Source organism: Cololabis saira, chromosome 12 (assembly GCF_033807715.1).
Source record: "Cololabis saira isolate AMF1-May2022 chromosome 12, fColSai1.1, whole genome shotgun sequence".
Classification (NCBI taxonomy): Eukaryota; Metazoa; Chordata; class Actinopteri; order Beloniformes; family Belonidae; genus Cololabis; species Cololabis saira.
Window position 1 is genome coordinate 17,904,908 of NC_084598.1, and position 24,866 is coordinate 17,929,773.

Consider the following 24,866-nt stretch of genomic DNA (forward strand, 5'->3'; position numbering starts at 1 on the left):
TTTGTTGTACTGGTCTGCCACCTCCTTTTCTCTTCTATGCATGTTTGCAGGCCAGAGCTTCAGGAGCTGCATGCTGCCCTGCAGCCCCCCCTGACCACCTCTGTGTCTGCTGTCTTCACCTGTTTATACAGTCACCCTTGTAGTACACCAGTGTATCCATTGTCTCTGTGTCTCTCCTTTTTCTGTTCTTCATTCTCTCTGTCTGTTCTCTCTTTTCCTACTCCGCCCAATCGCAGTATAAAAGCAATAAACTATGCCAGACTGTACAGTTCAACAGCCACACTTTAAAGTTGGACATTTCCCACTTCCACATACTAACAAGTACGGTCTAAAACTGCTTTTTAAACAGAAATGTGTCACTAGTATCCGTTTTTACCACTGCCAATCACGTGAATATGGTGTATATACAGTGTTGAATCATACTTCTACTGATAACTTCTGCAACCTACGTTTCCTGAAGGCAACATGACTGAGGAACGTCCCCTGCCTTCTCTGTTATGCTGTCACTCATGATGCCACGCCCCTCTCAGTTGATGCCACGCCCCCCACGCCAGATCGGGGCCAAAAGTCTGAAACTGAAAAACAAATTTGAAACTGAAAAAAAAGATGTGAAACTGAAAAAAAAGATGTGAAACTGAAAAAGAAAGACCTGAAACTGAAAAGAAGATTTGAAACTGAAAAAAAGATCTGATACTGAAAAAAAAAATTGAAACTGTAAAAAAGAATTTTCAGTTTCAAATTTTATTTTCAAATTAGCAAAACTTTTGGCCTTGATTTGGCTCCATACTAAATGTACCTTTTTAGCAAAATTACCTTAATAAATATTCAGATTCCTTAAGCTGTTTTTGTTCATTAAGAGAGTATACAGCCTCCTGAATAAGGCCTTGTTTTGTCTTAAAGGTCACAGAAGAAGAATGGAAAGTCACTAAGCAGAAGGAGAAGAGAGAGTCGTTCCAAGAGCCACCTTCTGTCATCATGTTCTCAGGGTCGGGCCTCAACGCTACCAAGGGTTTGAGGAGGCAGAAGAGGGACTGGGTGATCCCACCGATTAATGTGGCGGAAAATTCTCGAGGGCCGTTCCCACAGATGCTCGTCAGTGTAAGTAAGACAGATTTGATTGGCTGTGTCACTGATTCGCTCTGAATTTACAGCTGGGAATTTTTGTGGGGACTTCACAGCAATCACTGATTGGGGACATGCATAATAGATGTTGATAAAGAACCGCAATGCATTAGCATAACTAGTTTGTTCGCCACATCCTTGAAGATGATTATGTTGTGTTCCCTGATGCAATTACTTTCACAATATCTTAAGTTATGTAAATAGTCCTGACCGACCCTAAGAAGTTTTCCCTTCAGACGCAGAGCAGGCTCCACAGCAGCTAAACAGCTAAACTCTCTCATACCGAGAGGTTCATTGGGTTCATAGTTAAACAAATGCTTATCTATTCCCCTTTAGGCCTTTTCTTTTCCTTATCAGGCCATTTCAGAGAGGTTTCTTAAAGTTCAAAGCTAGTGCTTAAGCTATTTTATAAGTATATAATTTGTCACAGAATATTACCGGAGCCAAACTGGACCTGTGAGGTAAATTTGAAATCTTGCTTCCGTTAAACCTTAAAAGAGCTAAACATTCAGATGTATTTTTTCACTGCAATAATAATGATATGTTGCATAAGAGTTTAGATTTGGCTGGTCAAGGAGTGATATAACTAGCAACATCTAATAAATACACAATATTTCCACTAAATCGGCAAAAGCAAGTGAAAATCGAAGGTGTTGGTGTCGGAGGTCCAGCTGTTGCACCTGTCAGTCACAAAATGAATGACAGTTTAAAATTCAGAGAGTCATAGTAGGCAGTTCGTTTTCCCATAAAGCTGTGGACTGTATTGCACACAATAATTCATCCAAAAATACTCCAAGGAGTTTTTCATTCCTTGCTCTGCTTTTCCATCTTTCTCTATCTGGATAATCTAACCATCAGCTTTTCTTGGTTATTTACAAAACGTTTTACATTTTATCTCTTTTGGGCTTTAAATTGTTTCTTTTGTGGTTGTTTGTTTAGTTTTTTCCCAATTATTTGTTATATCCCTCCCCAGACAAAAGCCTGGGGAGCTGCTTGAAGAAGACATTCTTTTTGTTTATTTTAATTTTGTTGTTTTGGTGAAAACAACAAGTAGTGAAATACAATGTAAAGTCAAAGAAGATAGACTTTGTAAGTCTATGTTTTGGAATCTGTATGTTACTACAGCTGGAGTGTGTCCCATCATACCGGCACTGTGTGGCGATCTCATCTGAGCCTCCTGAGCCCTTCAGGAGTGCTGCACCAGCAATAAAGTAGCCATACATTGCTGCTGTTTCCTTGCTGCTATTCATAGCTAAAGAGAAACAGAAGAGATGGTGCAGGGGAGTAAGAGAGAGGGCATCAAAGGAACATTTGGAAGTATAGTGCACAGCCAAACACAATCCATTTTGTGCAGTAAATAGGCCCATCAGGGGCTGGTGGATTGCTGAGAGTTAAACGTTCAAAGGAGAGGAGAAGTGATGCGTGCTGATGCCTCTGTGCAGCTCAGAGGTGCTTGTCTTTCCTTTTAATGATGGCTGGAGGGCAGGCACAGCCATACTGACAACTACAGATTCTAACAAGGAGACAGCGGTTTATGGCATGGGGAGAATTTTGCCAAACTTTTTGTTTATGTGTTTGGTCCATTTTGATAATGTCTGTTGTTCTCTAATGTTTTTTTTTTTATCTGTTTCCCTTTTACACAAACAAAATTTAACCAGAAATATAGTTGCAAGCAGCCGTGATCAGAACAAGCAGATTGCAAGCTTCTGAAATATTAGTATTTGCTGGCCTTGAAAAGCAGTTGTAAACAAAACCTACTCCACTGTGTAAATTATTAATTTCTTGTCAAGTAGAACTTGCCATTGCTCCACCTGCAAAGGCATTGACATTCAAGACATGTGTAAAAGTGTGTCAATGGTTTATTTAAGTGTAAAGGTTTTACAACGGTTCAAAGCTAAGGTGATAATGTAATGTCAAATATTAAAGTATGGTTTGGTCTGGGATTTTAAGAAATTGAGAAGTGTGTGCAATATTTCATCCATCCATCCATTACTTGTACAAACTTCAGTCTTATTCAGAGTTACAGGAGTCCTACTAAAATCTATCCGTCTGTCAACAGGCAAAAGACGGGGTACAGCCTTGGCAGGTTGCCACTCTGTCAAAGGGCAACACAGACTTTTACTCTTACCTAGGGTCAATTTAACAACAATTAGGCTCAAATACATCATTTTGGACTGTGCGAGGAAGCTGGAGTACCTGGCGAAAAAACCCAAAAGGCAGGACATTCTGTCTGTGAGACCACAGTGCCGTTTTAATAGACAGATAATGTTACTTTTAACACTTCCTTTGACAAATCTTCCATCTTGAAAACAATTCTAAATGTGATATTCAAGATCCAAAGATTATATACAAGTCAGTACAAACTCAGAAAAAATATTTATATTATATTTTTTTATATTTTATAGGCCTATACAAAATTAAAACCTCAAGGGGTTTTAATCGCAAACTGATTTGAGCTTGGTAAAAGAAAGTATGAAATGTGTGTGTAATTATTACAATAAAAAAAAAAGAAGTAAAATGTTATCGGGTTCAATTACAAATACTTGAATTTTTAGGTGCCACTTTTAGGTGACTCAAATTTGGATTATGTTGTGAGGTTTTGTATTCCCAAGTCTAAAGCTTTTTAAGCTCTAAAACCTTTTCAGAAGAGTCAATAAATAAAAGGAAGAGGAGATTAATTAAAAGACACATGACCATGGGCGTCAGTTTGATTTCAGAAGTGCTGGGGACATTTACCATAAACCTGAGTAAGGTTTGAAAAGTGCTGGGTACGAGCTAGGCCCATTACTTCCGAATTGAGGTTTCATGATAAATAATAGGCATTGCATTAGATGATGCGTATTGACGCGATATTGTCCCCATATTAAAAGCCATCTGCGCGGTCTTATTTAGGTCGTCGGAAACATCATATACATATTGCAAGCCTTTTATTATTTTAATATTGCTGATCATGGCTTACAGTTTAAGAAAACTCAAATATCCTATCTCAAAATATTAGAATATTCTGGGAATCTTAATCTTAAACTGTAAGCCATAATCAGCAATATTAAAATAATAAAAGGCTTGCAATATTTCAGTTGATTTGTAATGAATCCAGAATGTATGACATTTTTAGACTCCAGAAAAATAAAGGACTTTATCACAATATTCTAATTTTCTGAGACAGTCCTGTAAACTTGTTTATGTCGTTGTGCTGAACCACTTGGGAATATCCACAGTTACTTTGTGTTAACGGAGCAGCAGAGAGCAGCACTGGCTGCTGCAGGAAACTGCGCACTGGAGGCAGATGAGTGACGGACACTGGCTGATTTATGGTTCCGCGTTGCACCAACGCAAAGCGTACGGCGTAGGATACGCAGGGATGCGAACGTACGGTACGCGACGCTGCGTAACCTACGCCGTAGGCTAGGCCGTCGATTAAACGTGGAACCATAAATCAGGCGCATTTGTCAGTTTTTTCAGACTTTTCGTCTTTTCAACTGAGCATGAAGACACATAAAATGAGGGTGCAATGCTTATGCACCCTCGTAGAACCGGGCCTGCAGAACGCAACTTTTAATTCCCAATTCCCAACTCCTACCTGGAGGTGAAGCCCGAGTCCTCCCCGCAGCGCTGTCTGGCACACACATAAAAAGATCTGGCACAGACGCAGCAGGTCCTGTTGTCCCGCCACTAAGATTTTGCTGGCCTTAATGTTTCCTGTGTTTTATTTTGTTCATTATTGATAAATTTAGTGTTGATGTGTGTGTGTGACAGACATGTGTATGGGGCGTTAATGAAAATACGGGACAAATCGCGTCTTACTTATTTTTTTTTTTTTATTTATTTTTTTTAAAGTGGTGGGGACAAATCTGCTCGTCAGACACCGTCCCCGGCGTAAATGACGCGCCTGCACATGACTCCTGCAACTTCACTTCGTGGACCCCTACCAACATCATATTTGATTAGAGACAAATATTTCATATTTTTACATAAACATGATGACAATATGTAGCTTCTCCCCCCACTCTCACATTGGATTTGTTGATCTCAATTATCTTTATATATAAAAATTGCACAGCAGAGGTTTTAGTCTGTCTCCCTTCCTCTGATTGTGCCATCACTCATTTCTCCGAGCACTTCTTCCACTAATGACCTGTGAAGTTAGCCCCTTTCCTAATGGCCTGCTCTGTCATCCAACACCGCAGTGAGTGACGTGCAGACAGCAGACTTCACTGGCATCCCACCGCTTTTCTCCCTACCCATACCAAGTTGCCTTCAGTTGGACAGGTGAGGTGACAGCAGCCCTCCCGTACATCTTTGCGGATCTGTGGGGCTGTCACTTTGATCAGGCCAGCAGAGGATCGGGCAGGTGTCAGGATAAAGGCCCTATTGACTGGCCTTTTGAGCTTGCCGCCTGACATAGCTCGAGGAAAATGTTGACTGCATAGGTAGAGTCTTGGCAGAACAGTACTCCCTTCGGCCTCTCAGGACAAGACAGTGTCAGAACTCAGAAGGCTGTTATTGACTGAATTTTATTAATAGGGGTGCTGAAATTATTGGTTCGGAGCCCCACAATCTTCCACTGCATATCAAGACTTTCAGTCCATGGTATAACCACGTGGCTCCACATCAGACCTTTCCACCTTTTAGTGTCTCAGATTTGGGAGACTTAAACTAGGTACTGTGTTTGAGGAGATACTGGACAGCAGTGATTATATTTTATTCCATCTGACATGCAATGTGTAATGTGCAAAAGCCTATGCAGCCCTAGCATTTTTGTCTCTTCAGTGTTTAAAAGATCATCTTTATTTAATTTCTCAATGTCTTAATTAAGATACAAATAGAAAATACACAGATAAAATTAGTGATAGACCACTTTAATTGTTTGGGCAGCAATTGGCCATTTTTTAATAATAAACATCCGCCATTTAGTAGACCTCCAGATAATATGCACAAACAATAAAACTCTTCAAGTAGAAATCAGTATTTAGGGTCAGAACCAAGCACAGGTTTAACTGATTTAAAGGAAAGTATACCATACACTTGTGTACAATTATTAAGATTCCATTCTGTTTAGATTTACATGTTTTGCTTTTTTTTTTCTTGGAAAACAAGACAAACAGATCCAGAAAGGTTATTGCATAAAAACAGAGTGCAATTTCATATAGTAAGCAGGTGTTCTTTGTCGTTCTCTTTCTTCCGTGGCCAAATAGCCATCAATGGCATGTAAGGGACATTGATTTTTTTCAGGGGCTTTTTGAAACCTTCCATTGATCCGCATACTTCTCCTCAGGCAGAGAGGCATTGATTTATTTTGCTCAGGTAAATAAAGACTCAACGTAAGCACCCCCACCATTCACCCAGCCAAACCTTTAACTTCCCCTTTAGAACAGCATTCAGCAAAAAAATAAAATGAAGTAACATGAACAAAACCTGCATGAAATACAAATGTTTATTACTGTCTGACTCTGGTCTGCCTGAAAGTTGGTTCTGGCTTGTCAAATTTCCTTGCTGTTTTCTTCTCAGGAAAAGTTCACCTATTACATCATTCATATCTACGTCGCCTTTCAGTATCTCTCACTCGGTTGATTCACTCCATCTCTGCTTTGGACAGGATTTTAGTGTTTTGTTCAAAAGAGATATGATTCTGTAGCATGAGGATATCTATTTTGCAAACTGGGCTCAGGGTTGTGAGAACGACTGCAAATTTGAGTGAAACTGTTGTTTCATTAGAAAATATTTCTTTGTAAGAAAAGGTTTCTGTCTTGAGAGGGAGCAGCCAGATATTCAGATAAAGTGGGTTGCATCCTTCAATAATTAAAGAGCATTTTATTGGCGGGAACACCATTGAAAGAAACACCAGCAGTGAGAGCAATAAGCCAAATAAATGAGTACTTGTCTACAGCCCTTTGTGACTGATATGACAAGAAAGACTATTTGAGATATTTTACTTTTCCAATAAATCATTTGTGTGAGTAATTTGTTCAAGGTATTTATTTCCTTGTAGTAGCTTTAAAGCCTGCATTTTAAATACCAACAATTTCATCAGATATTGTGTGTTTCCGTTTATCTACTTGTGTTTGTTGCACCTGTGCTCCATTTTCTACATCTCTCTCTCTATGGAGCATGTTGAGAGAAACGTTTTCCGAGCAGAATGAGAGAACTCCCCCCCGAGGTGTCTGCTCTCTCCATGTGCATTTACCAGTGATAAATGATTGCTCTGCTTCACTGACAGACACAGCAAAGAAAAGAAAAAATCAGCAGACAGACAAAAAAAAGAAAAGAAATTAATCTGAGAGGAAAGGGAGATCAAAAAGCAACAGACTGTACAAGAGAGCTGGAGCTGATTGCATTGGAGAATGCGAGGGAGGACAAAGATGAGTGGGTATAATTGAGAAGAAGAGAAAGTATAAAGAGAAAAAGATAGAAGAGGAAAGAAGCAAGTGTGAGAGTGAAGGAATGGACCAGAATAATAGAGCAGGTCTGTGTTTGTGTTTGGGTCTGATCGACTTCCTGGAGAGATGTTGTTCACGGCCTTCCTCTCTCGTGCCTAATGAAGCCCTCTGGCATCTGCCACCCCACCGCTCGGCCAACAGCCCCACTGCACTGCTCCGGTCTGCACTCCCCAGCCCCGTTCATCTCTTTCCGCCTTCCTCTTCCTGAGGCATATGGTCTCAAATACAAACACTCAATGACAAACAAACATATACATGTATACACGTACGCGGGTGCGTTAGACGAATTGATTGTCCTACACAGACAGCAAACAAAGGATCAGTGAAAGCGCATGTGGTGCGTTGCTGCCTTTGTATATGCTCATTGTTGGGGGCTTTGTTTGGTTGCATTTCTGTTTTATCCCAGAACAAAGTAAAGGGAAAGCAAAGCCAAAAAAGCGGAACTCTATCTTGCCTTTTTTTGTTTTGCTTTGTTTTTTTAATCTAGTCCACCAAACCGCAGGATGGAGAAACATAGGGAGTATTTAAGGATCACAGCCCAATCCCAGGCTCGGTCACTAGGAAACCACATTAATGCCCATATGGAATGCTTTATGAGTGTTGAAATGCTCAGAACTCAATTTCTGGGTTAAACAAATTCCGGCTGTGAAAACATTCAAATGTGTGGCTACATAAATTCTTTCAAACACATGCAGGATGTGCACTGTTGTTTGTGTATTCAAGCGTATTCTGTCTGAGTGCAAAGCTTTGTCTTGTCTCTTTCGATGTTCTCGTGCACTGTAAAGGCCTTTTACTTGGCAGCTGTGCAACTTCAACACACATTGACTTGCTGTACACGTGCAAACACACACTATATAAGCTCCATCATGCTGGGCAAAAAAGCAAAAGAACAATACATTCCCCTCAGATAAAGACGGACCTCCTACAGAGAATTAGGTGGGGGGAGGGAGAGAACTTGGTAGACTTTAAAGCAAGAGCAGCATTTATTTTGCTCTTTGTTTTTACTCAGTATCTTCTCTTGTTTTAAACTCTTGGCTTCATTTTCCATTCATATTTTAATTCCTGAGGACTTTACGTGAGGTTTTGTTTCCAAACTTCAGCTGTGACTTCTTTCAGCCAAGCGTTTAATGAAATTGCAGATCATTTGACTAAAAATACAGCTTGATATTTTTTCAACCCTCTTTTCTTTCTCTTCTTTACAGAGCTGTTTGAAAGTAAATATCAGTGAGCTGGTTGGCCTGTTTGCAAGTTGGTCAGGCTATTGATTGGTCAGACATTTGTGCTTGGGTGAAGCACAACTGTCTGTTATATTTACTACAAAATCTTGTGTACTCATTTATGGTGTCCAAGAATTGCGCCTATTGATTTTGTTGGTCCAATGACATTTCCCCTAAGGTCACTTAGTTTTGGATTTGAAGTTAATAAGCAATATCAAAAACAACTGGTTGGAGCATATGGCATTGATAACATAATTTCATGGCGTTATATTATAGCGGTATGAGTTGAGAAATAATAGATAAAATAAAACATAAAAAATAAATATAAAGAAAATGAAAACATTAAGATTAGTTGACAAACAGTTGGAAGTTGGTAGCTGCACAAATCCAAGATAAGGGATTAAGCTGGAATATGTCAGGCATCCTGGCTGAATTTATCCTTAAAGGGGACCAATTATGAAAAACATGTTTTTTCTTGCTTTAACATATATAAAGTGGTCTCCCTTCAGCCTGCCAACTCAGAGAAGGAGGAAAGCAACCAAATTCTGCAGTGTCTGTACAGCCTCTCGGATGAGCCACCCAGTGTGATGTGGCTTCTACGAGCAGTTCAGATTCTGTTCACGTCGTTACGTAACGACAGGAGCGATGCGTGAAACCACGCCCACAACTTACTCCACCGGCCGGAGCTTCCGCCATTTTTTCGAAGCGGTGTATCGCGTCATTCGCGTCATCACGTCAGGCAGCCAATCAGCACAGTGCCTCATTATCATAGCCTCCCTGTCCACTCAGAATCCCGCATAGAGAATGCGGTTAGAGACTGGGAAGATAAAGACATGGCTCAGAGACTGAATTTCTCATTTATTTAGCAAAAACAATCAAAAGCTTGTTTTTAAGACATTCAAGGCCTGTTTAAAATATGTATTAGATGCCATAATAGGTCCCCTTTAAGTTTGTTGCACAAAAGCATGAGTAGACAAGTTACCATGGAGATTAATTCTGTACAGCCAACCTGGTTGGGCTGAAAACCAGGAATTCTTATTCTTACTGCCTTATTAGTCAGTATACTGATCATCATTATTTATAGTCCATTTAGGATATAAATAAAAAGCTGATGGGCTTAATGACAGCTAATATCCATTAACTTATTAAATATTTGATAAAAAGTCAGATCAATATACATATCCTCAACATTATATTGTGATCCAAGCCTGATTTACGACACCTCAATTTACACGCACTCTCCCCAAATCCAGGGAAGGTGAAATTCACATGACCTTTTTTCAATAGGTCGCACCTGGGGAGGAATGGCCGTCTGGCGCCCCATAAGGATAAATATTTTATCCATAAACAAACCAAAGAAGAATTTGGGAGTCTTTAAAGGCAGGATGAGTAGAATTCACATCAACCCCTCCCTGAATAAGTTACACCTTGGGAGGAACCGCCTGTCGAAAGCACCAGACGAAGACTTCGGGGGAGGTGTGAATTAACTTAACAAACCTTCAATGTCTCCAGTTCACCACCAAGGGTGAACTATTCTGTTGTTCGTACGTCCTTTATTAAGTCACAGGACCAATGTAACCGGATGCATTATGTGTATTCGTTAAGATATAGTATGCATGGAAACCGGAATAATACCATATATATATATATATATATATATATATATATATATATATATATATATATATATATATATATATATATATATATAATGCATCCAAATATAGAACTCAGTCTATCATGTGGAGGCATTAACGCCACTCAAACAACTGGTTGTTGTTGTGAGAGTTGAGATTTTACTACCTTTTTGACTTTAGCTTTCTGTCTTTCTTCAGTTAATTTTGTCTCTTTGAGGTTGATTTGTTCCGTTTCAATCTTCAGAAACTGTTTTCCTTTCCTGAAGATCGAAATACTCCTTTATTTTCGTAGTAATTCATTCTTGATTAACTTTTGTATCATTGGAGAGTCACGTGATCAGCTGGACAAGATGGCAGCTTGAGGTATTTGCTGCCAGCCCGGCCTTGAAATATAGTTGATTCTAATAAGTTTCCATTCGGCCCTTTTTCTGTGGATAAAGACTGTTAATAACTATGGCTACGGGAGCCAACCAACCGGAGATTGAGGCTATTGCTGAATCCATGGTGAAGAAACATCTGGGCTTCCTCGAGTCACAACTAGCTCAGATGCTAACCCAGATCCAGCAGGTTGGGAAAAACACCGACATGAAGGTAACTGCTATCCAGGCGGAGCTGACATCGATAACTGCGGCTCTCAGCTCCACCAGGTCCGATGTTCAGGCACTCAAAACCGCTGTCGAGGCTAACACCTATACACTGGGAGACCACAGCCAACTAACTGGAACTAACAGACCACTCTTTTATTGTAGGCGCTGATTTCAATGCATGTGTGGGATCCGGTTTTAGGTAGATTGAGTGCATCGGCTTCTGGGCCAGGGCCTGGCTACAAAAGCCCTTTAAGCTTGGGCTACCAATTTGGGACAGATATATGGCGATTAATTAATCCCTCTGCCAAGGACTACACTTTTTTCTCCAGCAGACAAATCTTTTTCCAGGATTGATTTTCTTTTCGCTTTCCCCCAGCTCTTCCATACCATTAATGCTGCATGGTATGGATGGCTCTATCAGACCACAACGAAGTCTTTTGGGCTATTTATCCAAGCGTGCAAGTAGATGGCGCTTTAATACCTCCTTATTGAAAAATGAAGCCTTTGTTAATCAGTTTGCCTCTGGATTTTGGGGAATTTATTGGCTTTAATGCTGGTTCTGTAGAGGATCCTAGAATCTTTTGGGATGCGATAAAGGGCTTTATCAGAAGTAACACAATTTTATTCAGTTCTAATGCCCGTAAAACCAGATCCCGACAGCTGCAAAACCTGGAAGCCGAATTCTCTAGATTGGATTCTATTTTACAGAATAATTTTACAGAACAGGTGGCTTTACAACGTACTCTGGTAAAAAAGGAAATTAAAAACATTATGAAGCAGCAATCTGAGTTTCAAATTCACAGGACCAGACAGCGGTACTATTTTCATAGTGCAAGGCCTAGTCACCTTTTGGCCATGAGGATCAGAACTAGTGATAACGTTGTAGATAACCCGGCCATTAAATCTGTGAATGCTAATATCAGCACCGACCCCAAACAAATAAATGGTATATTTCAAACATTTTACTTTAATGTGTATAAATCGGAGGTACCTGCACATAAGGATCGATTTTTGAATCAGCTACAGTTGCCCAAACTATCAGATACAGACTCTACTAACTTAGAAAAGCCAATCACACTAGAAGAATTGAAGATGCAACACGTTCCATGCAGAACAGTAAATCACCAGGCATTGATGGGATCCTTCCTGAATTTTACATTACTTTTTGGGCAGAGATGGGTCCTTTTCTTTTAGACATGATTATTTTTTCGGTTGACAAGGGCAGATTTTCGAGGGGTGTTAACACACCCCTCATCTCTTTGCTGCTGAAAAAAAGGAAAAGACCCCACTGACTGTTCCAGCTACCATCCCCTTAGCCTCCTAAACGCTGATCTAAAGATATTGGGGAAGCTTTTCGCCAACCACCTCCAATCCCATATGCCAGAATTAGTCACTTCTGATCAAACGAACTTCATTAAATCAAGGCTGGCAGCTGATAATGCGAGGCGCCTTCTTCACATCATTGATGCCGCAACTGGCAATAACACACCTATCAGTGCTTTCGCTCAATGCTATGAAAGCCTTTGACCGTTTATGACCCGAGTGGTCATATCTGGGGTCTGTTTGGAAGTGATGGGCTTTGGCAGCACCTTTATTGAGATGATTAAACCTTCATACTCTAATCCCTCGACACAAGTTCTGACAAATTTCAAATTTTCTCCGCTCTCTATTCAGTTTCTAGGTCCTCACGCCAGGACTGTCCTGCTCTGTTTGTGCTTTCCTTCGAGCCACTAGCTCAAGCGATCCACCGTTCCTCTTTTGTCTCCCCTGTCCTCTGTCCATAACACGCCACACCATCTGGCTTTTTATGCGGATGACGTTTAAGTCTTCCTGGAAAACCCTGCTCAGTCATTGCCACCTCTTTTGTCCATATGCAATGCATTTGGAAATATATCGGGTTTTAAAATTAACTGGTCCAAATCTGCTCTCCTACATCTGAATGACTCTGCCAAACAATCTCTTCTTCCATCTAACATTCCTGTAGTACAACAGTTTAAATATTTAGGAATTGAAATGTTTCCCTCTTTAAATGCTCTAGACAATGTCCTGAGGGACATGGACCGGTGGAATAGTCTCCCTATTTATATTAAAGCTCGGGTATCTGTTATAAAATTAATGTCCTACCCAGGATCAATTTTATCATCCCTATGGTCCCTCTTCCTCCTCCATCGGAATACTGGAGCCGATCGTTAGTCACCAAATTTATTTGGAATTGAAAGCGTACACATCTGAAATTGTCTACTCTACAGAGGAGGAGGGAAGGTGGTGGAATGGCCGTTCCTAATTTTCTCTACTCCTGGTTGTTTGTGCTCAGGCCTCTGCTCTCCTGCTTTGATCCACGTTCCTCTGTGTCTTGGCGCGTGTTAGAAACTGGCATAGTGAATCCTTGGGCACTTGAAGTCAAGATATCCTTTTTATTAATATGTCCAAAAAACCAATGTCAGTTACGTTTCAGTCCCATTATTTATCATCTGGTAAAGATTTGGCAATTAGCAGAAAAACACTGCCATATCTCTTGCAATTGGCAAACTTTTTCTCCAATATTTAATAATAAAGCACTCCTGATAGGTGGAAGATCTCTGCTCCCCAATGGGAACATAAGGGTGTTCATTATCTTAAAGACATTTATAATGACCAAGGACTACTTTCTTTTTCTGATATCAAGGATGCATTTGATCTGCCAGGTTCCTCCTTTTTCTTTTATCTACAGCTAAGAGCAGCACTCGGGGCTTATGGTTTCCCATGGCAAAGCTCTTTACCTACTCACCCGCTTTGAGAATTGTTTGTTAAACATGCCACAAATAAGGGGATGGTTACTAAGATCTGTCATTTTTTGCTCGTACAGACCTTGTTACACACCCGATAGAGAGGGTCTGGAAGAAAGACTGTCCTGATATAAGTCAAGAATTTGTATTGTGTAGACTTCATCATAGGAAGGTTTTAATAACCCTTTATGCAATCTGTGATCATTACAGGTTCAGGGTACCTTTATTCACATGTTTTGTGACTGCCCAACATTCTGAAGCAATGTTGCATCCAGACTGTCTGAATTGCTACAAATAATCGTACCTGTGTCTATATGTGTATTGGTTCTGAATGACATATTCATCCTTAATCTTTCCAAGCTTAATAAGCGTGTCATTTTCGCTGGATTGACTGCAGCCAAGAAAATTATTGCTACTAGTTGGAAACCGCCTCATTTTCTTACAGTCAAGGCCTGGATCCTTTCCTTTCTGGACGCTGTGTATCTGGAGCTCTCCGCAGTCCGCATTCTAGATTCTTGGTGTTATCTTATACTTTTACTGTAAGTCAAGTCCGAGATTTTCGATTTTTGGCCTTCCTTCGCGCTGCTTCTGGTACAGCTGGTTCGCGCTGTTGTCATACAGCAAAAGAACAATTCTGGGTCTACTGTCGTTTGGCCAACGACAATCTCCCAGCACTGTCACCCATCAACCATGCCAGGCTAGACGATAGCCAAGCCAGCCGAGACGAACCAGAGCGCAGTTGACCTTTTCATTTCTTTCACGATTTTTTGGACAATGAAAATTCGGAACTCGCTCTGCTAATGGCACAGCTGCAGCTCGTTAGCTCATTCTATGAGGAGTTAAACTGCGGGACTGCCGCAAGCTCGTCGCAAGTTTGTCTTGTTTCTCTTAGAGTATGGTTGCTCTTTTTCCCTCGAGTTGTTGTATTATTCCTTGTGGACTACCTGTTGAGAACTTTTCCCTGTGGAGGTTTTTCAGTGAGTTTACTTTTGTTTAACCGTGAGTGCCCGTGGACTAAGGGATCTTTTGAGTTGTTTTTCCTCCTGCCATTTAAGGAGGCAGTTTTGTTTATCGGAACTTTCCGCTCCTTTTGTTATTTTTATAATAAACTATGCCGTGCTTTTTGGCTGAGCTTGAACTCTGTTTGGTGTCGTGCACTTGGGATCAAAGACAAACACTAACACAAAGGAGCTTTATTGTAAATTGTGTGTTTTTCCATTTAAAAATTTTTACATATAGGATACCTAGAACTGAAATTCTAAAGTAATAAAAGGCCCCCATTCAGTTTAACTGATATCACCCACTATAAGAAGTTATTCAACAAGTTAGTTATTTTCAAGTGTAGCATGTATTGGACTACTAAGCCTTCGGTCTGTTCGCTTTTGTCCACCAAGCAAGCTCTCTAAGTTTAAAAATATTGGCTGCATTGCCTTTTAAAGCATATTTGATGTTTAACCCTCTTCATATGTTTGCATTACACACTGTTGCTTCTTTGTTAAAAAAAAAGACACGTGGTCTGTATTTATGGATCAGTAAATCTGTGACTGACCTCATGATCAGCTTACGAAAGCCATGAACATACGCGTACCAGGATTAGTAACACTTGGTTTGACATAGCCCCATCTTCTCATCCTGGCTTGGTATTTGTGCAATGTAATGAGCTAGGATGAACTCAGTAGGCCATGTCGAACTCCCCTCTTTCAGACGTCTTAATTGTGCTTTTGTGCAACAACCTTCTGACGTTGTCACATTGAACATTCATTATTGAACTCAGTAAACAACACAGAAAGACGCTCACAGCAGTGCAACATTGTAGTGCAAAGATACTCCTTAACTCCCTCACAGTAACTCGTGTCTCTTTGTGTACTCTTGCTGCGTGTACTCTTGCTGCTATTTTTTATTCCAAACTACTACTACTACTGTCATTTAGCAGATGCTTTTATCCAAAGCGACTTACATCTGAGAGAACAACACACGCAAGAAATCACATAGGAGGGAACAGCTGGATAAGTGATGGTCAGACTGCTGGAAGTCCAGTTGGACACATTTGCTGCCATGCCAGCAGTGTCGGGCATTAACGCGTTAGAAGTAACGCGTTACTGTAATCTGATTACTTTTTTCAAGTAACAAGTAAAGTAAGGGATTACAATTGCAAAAACAGTAACTAGATTACCTTTACTTTTCTGAAAGAAGGCTGCGTTACTGCGTTACTAAATGCAGTATTTGTTTCGTGAAAATATCTGCGCCGCTCATACGTCAGTAAAAGTCAAGGCCTATTTATGATTTTTGAGTTTTGAGTTTGACTCGGTCAAAAGTGATAAAAACATTCTCGTCCGCTGTAAAGTCTGTGTCGGAGGAAAGCTCGTTGCGAGACCCCCGGATTCCTCTTCCCCCACTGGGGCTGCAGCGCCGGCTGCCTCATCAGACTCCACCGGGCGAACTGCCGGTGGCCCCTCTGCTGCTAAACAGGGGAAACTAGATTAAGACCAACGGGACTTAGTGCAGCTGAATTGAAGAAGCTTGTCGCAGGTTATATTGTAGTTCAAGTCAGAGAGAGCTGTATTTTGCGTGACGCAATGTGCATAAATTTAAGACTGAAAATAATAAAAACAAGTTTAAAAATAGACCGTTTAATTTACTTATTGTCATTTAATTTTATATGGTGGAATGTGCACAAAGAATAGAATTAAACTGAAGTTCTATTGTTTTATATTGTTCCAGTAAAGTGTATTCAGGTTGTGCATCATGTTTTTGTAAAGTAACTAAGTAAAGTAACTAGTAATGTAACTAATTACTTTTGAAAATAAGTAATCAGTAAAGTAACAGGATTACTTTTTTGGTTCAGTAATCAGTAACTAATTACTTTTTCAAAGTAACTTGACCAACACTGCATGCCAGTGCTAGAATGTTTTGGTTTTTTTTCTGAACAACTCAACAGTCCATTTATACAAGAAAGCTATGTTTAAAAAGACACCATCAGGCGATCATGTTGTCATAAGTGCATGCATAGGTGGATCGTTCCACCATCGGGGAACAATGGGGGAGAAGAATAACTGATTTCAAGCCACGTTGTGGTGGAATCACCAGGCGAGCTGTTGAGAGGGAGTGTAGCTCTGGATGAAGGAGTGAAGGTATTGAGGAGCCGACAAGTCAAGCAGTATGAGGACTGAGCATAGACCAGCACATCTGGCAGCCCGTAGAGATTCAGTAACTGACAGAAGGGCAGTTTCAGTTGAGTGGCCCTGCCTAAAGCCAGACTGATGTGGATCATACAGGCAGTTGTCGCGAAGGAACTGTGAGACCTGTATGAAGACAGCACGTTTTCAAATTTTAGACATTAATGGTAGCAGTGAGACCGGCCGGTAGTTTTCAACCTGGGCAGGGTTGAGTGTGGGTTTTTTCAGCAGTGGGGTGACCCGAGCTTGTTTGAAAGCAGAGGGAAAGATGCCAGATTTAAGAAAGGAGTAAAATAATCTGCAGGATGTTGGTAAGGACAGGATCGAGAGGACAGGTCGTTGGTTACTGATAGTAGCAACCTTTTCAGCACAGTAGGAGGCAAACATTTCTGCATTTCTGACAACCCAGTAGGTGGTTGAGCAGGTTGTGGAGAGAGAAGAGAGTTAAACGCCATGAACAGTTGTGGGGAGTATTTGGGATTTTGTTCTGGTAAAAGGATACCTTGGCAGCCTTTAAGCTGGATGTAAAAAATGAAGTTTTTGTTGGCACTCAGACAAGTCAGTGTGCTCTTTGGATTTGCGCCACTTTCTTTCAGCTGCCCTAAGTCCAGCTCCATGGTCCCTCAGCTCCTCTGTGAGCCTGTTTGTCAATATAATCTAAAAGGGTCTAGTTGGAGTTCTGTCAGTCATGCTTTGGTGAAGCAAATAGTATTTAAGTGGTCCTTTCTTTGATTTTAATATATCTTCCTTGCTCAATATTTAACATTTCCCATATTATCCCAAATTCTCTTCTTCGACCCATCTGGGTTTGGGGCATTTGGTCTTATTGTAAGCATTACATACAGTAGACTTTGGAAATCTCCACTTCTCGCAATTGTATACAGCCTAGGAATGGGAGTATCAATACTGTGGTATTGGTATATTGATACTAGCACGCAGCTCATTTGGTATCGAAATTCTTAAACAAGTATCGATACTAATTAACACATAAAACTTGGATGTGCATGCATCATTCTCCGCTGTTTTACATAGTTTAATTCAATGACTGTTTGCCGAGACACACCCAGCATGTGGTGGCATGTTGGGCTGTTCTGTGTCATGTGGCAGAAAGAAAGATAAATGTGGTGTGGTGCTACTTTCAGTTGATTGATAAAGTTACAGCAAGGTGTCAGAAATGTGAGAAAATAGTTTCAGACTGCAGCAACACCAGCAATTTGAAAAAGCACCATAAAACAGCACACCTACAGAGACCTACAGCGAGCTGAGAAGAAAAAAAGTTGAAAGAGTGCAGCCGTCTCCTGCAACTACTGCCCAGCAAAGGATCTTGCAGATCGGGAGACTTTTCAAAAAGGCAGAGTATATCCAGGTATCCAGGACAGCTTTATGCCGAATATATTTTCAGAAGTCTGAACACTTGATCAAGCGGGGTATAAAATCCTCATTTTATAATGTATATAAGGAAGAGGCAAAAGCTTCTACAGAGAGGATTTTAGTCATCTTGACTTCCACACCACAAAGATGAATTTACTAGTATTGATATCCATGAAAATGCAAGCAAAAGTATCGATATTGGTATCGATTCCTAAAACTGGTATTGCCCATCCCTAATACAGCCTTCTTGTTTTCGTACGTACTCATTATAACAGATGAAGGAAAAAAGGTCATAATTACATACAATTTTAACATAAATCCTTTAAGTAGCACAGCATCCAATCAGGGTTAGAAAAATGTCAGAATAATTATAATTTTTACAGGAAAACAAATCAGCAGAAAATGTCAAGATGATTGGAAGAAAAAAAAAGATAGTGAAACTTACTGAAACAGGCTGCCCCTAGGGTGTTGCCTTTCACTGAACGCTACATAAAAACGTGTCAATTGAGATGTGTTGTACTTAAACATCTTCACAGAGTTTTTAATGTATTTTGTTTGTTATTGACACTCTTTCTTTCTTTTTTACAGTCAAATCAGAGAGAAAAAATAGAAAATGTAAAAATAAAAAATTGTAGTTTTAGGCTGTAATTCAGTGATTATTTTTATTTTAAAAACAAAGTTTGCTCTCATGGCATCCGGAAATGAAGCTGGACAGTCACAACACCATGGTTGAACTATCACACAACTCTGAAAGTGCTTTACATTGTTAATCTTGCAAACTCTGACAAAAGAACATGTTCCTGTATTTTCTGACAAGTCAGATCATTAATGAAAGGTTTCACCACCACCAAGAAGAACATGAGACTTAATATCTCCTGCGAGGGGGTGGCAACTACCTCACAAAGATGATTGCCCACCCCTTCCCTTTGCACGTTCGTCCTGTTTTGGCATGCACTTTCTATGCTTCATTTCCTTTCCCTGTGGTGAAATTATTAAGATCAATATAATCCTGTTTATCAGCCCACGGAAATTGAATCTACTTCAATATCCTATCATTGATTAGAAAAAACAAATTGTTACTACATTTGTGCATTTATCCTTTGTTTCCTCCTGTGTTCAGTGAAGTGAGACTGAAATGTGATTCTCACTGTTTAATATCTAATTATTTTGAAATTAGCAGCATGACGACCAAGCAAACATTTTCTTCAGGCTTACCCAGGGTCTATTTTTTACCACAATAATATTTTCCAGCCGCGCAAGGCCCAAGCAGGTTCAAGCAGAGGTGCTAATACTGAGGCTTTACAGTGACATAGCAAAAAAAAAACAACAACAAAGTAACACCTCAGCCACCCTCTCACTCTTGCATACACCACATACACACATTCAAGGAGATGAACACGCTTTTTCACAAATCCCCCCGACACGTTCCTCTCTGATATGGCATCAGGCAGCACCAGGCAGGCTCCCTCCTGGGTTCACTTGGTGTTAAAATTAAAGCGTAAATCATTTCCACCAAAAGATGCAAGACTTATTTGTGAGTCAAGGGCAACAGTTCTAGGCGGTTTAATAGGAGATGAGGAGGACTTTAGGAAGGAGATAAATAACAGCTTAACAAACCCCTGGAGCTTGGCCTCTGCAACCCTGTGGATCAGCAGGATGAAGGAGAGCCAAGAATCTGTATTTCTCTGAAGAACTGACAAAAGTATATGCACTAAAATAAAAGGGGAGTCAAGGAGACGGGGACCAGTAATGAAGTGCTTTGGCCTGAGGATGGAGGCGATTTCTGGCGATATGAGACAGGGTTTGTCAAATCCAAAGGACGTGTTGACAGAAAGCAAGAGGGACAGCATGACAGTAGCACAAAAAGAAGGTACAGAGGAAGTGAGGCAAGATGACAAGTGGATCAGAGAAGATAAAAGACGTGCTTGTGTACTTCTGTTAAGGTAATGCTTGGATGTTTTTCTGAAAGCTAGATGTAAAAACGAACTAAAGCATCACAAAGCAACAGCTTCAATAGGAAATGTACCACAGGAATAATTGTGAGGGTGAGAAGTCCTTGAGCATGATAGTCCATTGAATTAATAATATTTTGTATACATCTCTCTGGATAAATTTGCATTCGACCAATTTGCTTCTGTTTTTTTTTCTTCCCTGAAGGTAAAATGAGAGATAAAATAAGTAGTAACCGATACTCTCAACAGAATAACCAGATCCTATTTACATTGCCATTTACAATTAAAGGTTTCAGGCTGATTTTTTAACTTTAAAGTATGATTGATACTTTCATGGGGTGGTTATGTTTTGTTTGCAGATTAAACCTCACCTTTTTTCAGCTGCACATACCTGTACATGCAACACAGAGAGAGATATAGGCTTCCACCGGCTCTGTGTGAAGGCCTATTTGTATTAAAAAAACATTCTCTATGTGCAACAAAATGCTGGCAAATGCTGGCAAAATATGGCATCTAAAGATGAAGCAGCTCCTAAGGTAAACAGGTGAGCCTCAAATAAAGCATTTGCGAGCTTCACTTTGAGTCTGTCTTTGAGCATATAATCAGAACTTGTGAGGATTTTTAATCCTACGTTATTATTCTTTCCTGAAAAAAAGAACATTGACTCTTGGCTTGATAAAATATTTAACATCCCTCTTTGCACAAACAATCGTGGGAGGGATGTCTAGATGTTTGCTCTGTGGGTTGCACCGCATCTTATAGGGGAGAGTGTTACTGTTCATCTGAGGCTGTACAAAATATTTCTTTACATGAGCTGGTTCATACAAGTGGAATAAAGTCAGTTTCACTTTAAAACTTATTTAGTGTTGAATCAGCCGGTCAGGGTGGTGGTTCATTTCCAGATTTTCATTGATGTCCTCCTTCCGGGAATAGAAGGAGGTCCACAGAAACTGTATCCTGATGCCTGAGATCACTTTTCTGATTGATGTTGATGAAAGAATGACAGGCCAGCTTCGATAGAAAAAGCAAAAAATCTCATGTACACCAGCTATTCTTATGTAATGCATGCTCCTGCTCCAGGAAAAGTGTATGAGGACTCAAAGACACAGATTTATGGTGTTACAAACATACACACATCTCCTCACTCTACTGAGGTTCATTTGTCAAGATGACAGCTAGACTCTTGCTGAGGTGAAGTTTGCCAAGCAGAATCCCTTGCTTGGTTAGTAAGAGCCAAAACATCCCTGGGAAGCTTTCCGACACACATGCGTAGGGGGTTACACATGTGCGTGTGTGCACACGGTTGAGCAACTCTGTCTCTGCATGCATATAATGTGCATCTTTTCAAAACAGCCAGCAGTAGCATGGCAAGGTCCAAACCCTCTTCAGTTTCAGCTTGTGTTTGGCAGGAGCAAGCTTGGCAGGGAGCAGCCCATTTTGTCAGGCTTCCAGTCAACATCAAACCTGCATTCTGCATCTGCTTCTACCTGAATACCTGGCCTCTATCGCCTCTCTGCTTGCAGCTGTCTCCTCTGACATCTGTTTACCTCATCATATGTCCAAAGTGTTTGTCCTCATCATATGGGTGAAAAGTACCTTAAGCTTTGTCTTTTGCTCCGCTGATAGCTGGAAATTTGTAAGCATTGATGTCATGTTTCTCAATGGACTGCCAAGATATTAATTTCCATAACTTTTGCTTTGTCTTCATTTTTTTTCTATTCTTTAGTTTGTATCATCTTTCTTGTGTGCTATTTTATTTGAAGATGAAAACAAATAATGCAAAAAAAAAAAAGATTTCACAGAGGCTGCATGTCTGGGTAAGTGGTGAGAACCATATCCACTTCTCACAATATGGATCCTTCCTGCCAGATGGATGACCAATCAGGCAAGTCCTGGCGAATTCGCCCCATTTCTGCCACCAGGTTTCCAGCCAAAAGGTCTACAGTTATGGTATGGTTGTGCTGATGCTATCAGTTCACAGCCACTTTAATTTTCCTTGTCTCATTCTCGCTGTGCTCACACTTTCTTCCTTCCATTTTCACTCTTGTCTGCATTTCTCTTCATCATTGCTGCCTGGTGACTTTGGAAAGTAAGAAGAAAGAGGAATAAAAGGGAGAAAGTAGGGTATGAAAGGGTGGACTGTGCAAAAAAGTGTTTGTATGTGTAAATGGATGAGGGGGCAATGGCTGGGAAAAGTGCAGCAGCAGCAGATTTTGTGCACTGTTACTCTCTTTCTGTGCTTTTTTTCTCTTCCACAAGTCTCTGACACTCTTTACTCTAATTACCCAGATTGTAAGTTCCTGGGGATAAAGGCATGAGGGAGGAAAAGGGAGTAACAGGGGGTCCTTGATATTGTCCTTGTCAAAGCCACGGGGATCGACTGGAGTTATTCATGCATTCATCACACTCCCAATTTCACAATTTAATCAATCTACTAATGAAATAGGGTGACATGAAGGGAGAGAGAGAGAGGGGTAATATTGAGATGACAGCCCTCACACTCTAACCCTGCTAAGCCAAAGCTATGGGGTGTGGCTGCTCTTTGTGTGCCTCCACAATGGCTGTCTTATTTTCATTCTCCCTGCCTGAAAGAGAGGAATAAGAAGGGACGTTATTCCATTGCTACCTCCGGGGAGAATAGCACCTCTAATTTGCCATAAGCCGCCACTATTAAAGACCAGACTCTTTTCACAGTGCAATAATTGGAAGTCATTCACTGCTTACACACTATTACTCTATGTTATTTTCCCTAATGTGGATGAAGGTCTTTTAATAATCTCACCTGCGACAATTCAAGTTATCATTCAAATGACACAAAAGCACACACACCGCGTTGTCTTTCCATTTCATTCTCTCACACACTGAAATGGACCACTGAGCAGTATAAATCATTTATTTTAAAAATGAACGATAGAGTCAAGGACATAATAGAAGTGTAATTACTGAGGTGTGTTTCATGTCAAATGGCATTCTGGCCAAGAAAGAGTGGTTTGATTAATGTTTCAGAACTTAAAAAATCAGTTGATCTTGATAATTTGGACACAGCTACGGCAGAGATGAGGGTGGGTGCAGCTGAGTAGTAGGTTAGGGAATGGCAGTCAAGATCAATAGTAGCAGAATTCTCTTAATGGCAAACACCTCAGAGTCCTCATGATTACCTTTAGCCCAGGAAACACTCTTAACATTCAAAGCAGCACTTTAACTTTTTTATCCCATTGTCCTAACTTATGTAAATAGATATTAGGACAGGAGTGTGCGTGCGTGCGTGCGTGCGTGCGTGCGCGCGCGCAGCGCGCGCGTGTACTAACGAAAAACAACAAAAACACTAGCTCCTACATTTATGTATTTACTGATAGTATAAAATATTCCATCCTTTTTTTGTTGTCAGCTTCATCTTATTTTTTAACTTACATCCATTTTTGCTCTCATGCCTGCAGCCCCTTCCAAAAAAAGGGGGGACAGTAAAGTGGTTGCCATTTTAAATATTTGTATTTTTGACATAGGAGGAGTCATACTAAAAGTGCACGTACACTCAAAAGCCGAAAATGCCGGGCGCAAAAAAAAATCCGGATCAATAAAACCATGTGCACGCAGACTTGCACGCAATGTTCGCTTTATGAATCACAGTCCAGCTGGAAGGCTGCGCAGCTGAATCCGCCTCATATCCCTACACGCCCACTTTTTACCATAAATGCATATGGATAAGCCTACTGAGCATGCGCAGTGGCTTCCTGCAGCCTGTTTGGCGTCAGAATGAATGAGAGGGTGACCAGCCACCGTGACACTGACTTTCACGGAGACTGAGATCTAGATGTTGTGGATGAGGGGACAGGAAAACAACATTATTTGGTGGCCACAGTAAAAGTTAGAATAAGTATATAAACAGTATGAAATAAAGAGAGTGAGTGGCAGCACGGCGTTGCTGCGCTAAACGCTGTGAGTTCCCCGGCGCAACAGGGACACACACGTCCCCCCTTCTTTTCAAAATCATGTTTTTTTTCCCCCCTCTTTTTACAGTTTAAAAACTAACGACAGGCTCAGCCTTAAATTGCAAATTATCAAGACACTGTATGAAAGCGATATGAGAACGGCCCCGCAGCCCCGCTTCACCCCCCGCTCCCCCTCCTCCTCCCCCCCCTCAGAGCAGAGAGGGTTTATGGTTCTGCGTCACACCAACGCAGAGCCCGCAGAGTCTGATATATGTTGTGATATGTGATGACATTATTAAGAGTATGACATGAATCTGGCTTCATTTCACCACCTCACACCCTGCCTCGCCAGTTCCCCGTGTCTTAAGTACATTCTTACGGGAGGGTGAGGGTTGCCGTAGGGATACGCAGATTTTTCGGTTAGTTTTTTCTTTTTAGATGCGAGGCTTTGCGTAGATAGTGGCTTCCGCAACTTTCAGGCGCTTCTTCTGCGCAAGCAAGCTTTATAGATGAGGCCCCTGATCATAATAATCCAAAGTTGGGCATGAAAAAAATTACCCCAAAAATTTGGAAATAATGCTACCATGGTATTGTGCTCCCCCCCCCCCCCCCCCCCCCCCCCCCCCCCCCCTCCATCCAAAATGTCATTATCTGGTCAAATGTATAATATTAG

The 24,866-nt window shown here is 40.7% G+C and overlaps 1 protein-coding gene across 2 annotated transcripts in view; it reads left to right on the plus strand.

The window, feature by feature from the left end:
- The window catches only part of LOC133456998 (cadherin-4-like), a 432,927-nt gene that overhangs the window by 324,005 nt on the left and 84,056 nt on the right, over window positions 1-24,866 (plus strand). For both annotated transcript variants that reach the window (XM_061735792.1, XM_061735793.1), the window contains one exon: window positions 901-1,098. In XM_061735792.1, the coding sequence (XP_061591776.1) occupies window positions 901-1,098 (198 nt within the window). The remainder of the gene's footprint in view (window positions 1-900; window positions 1,099-24,866) is intronic.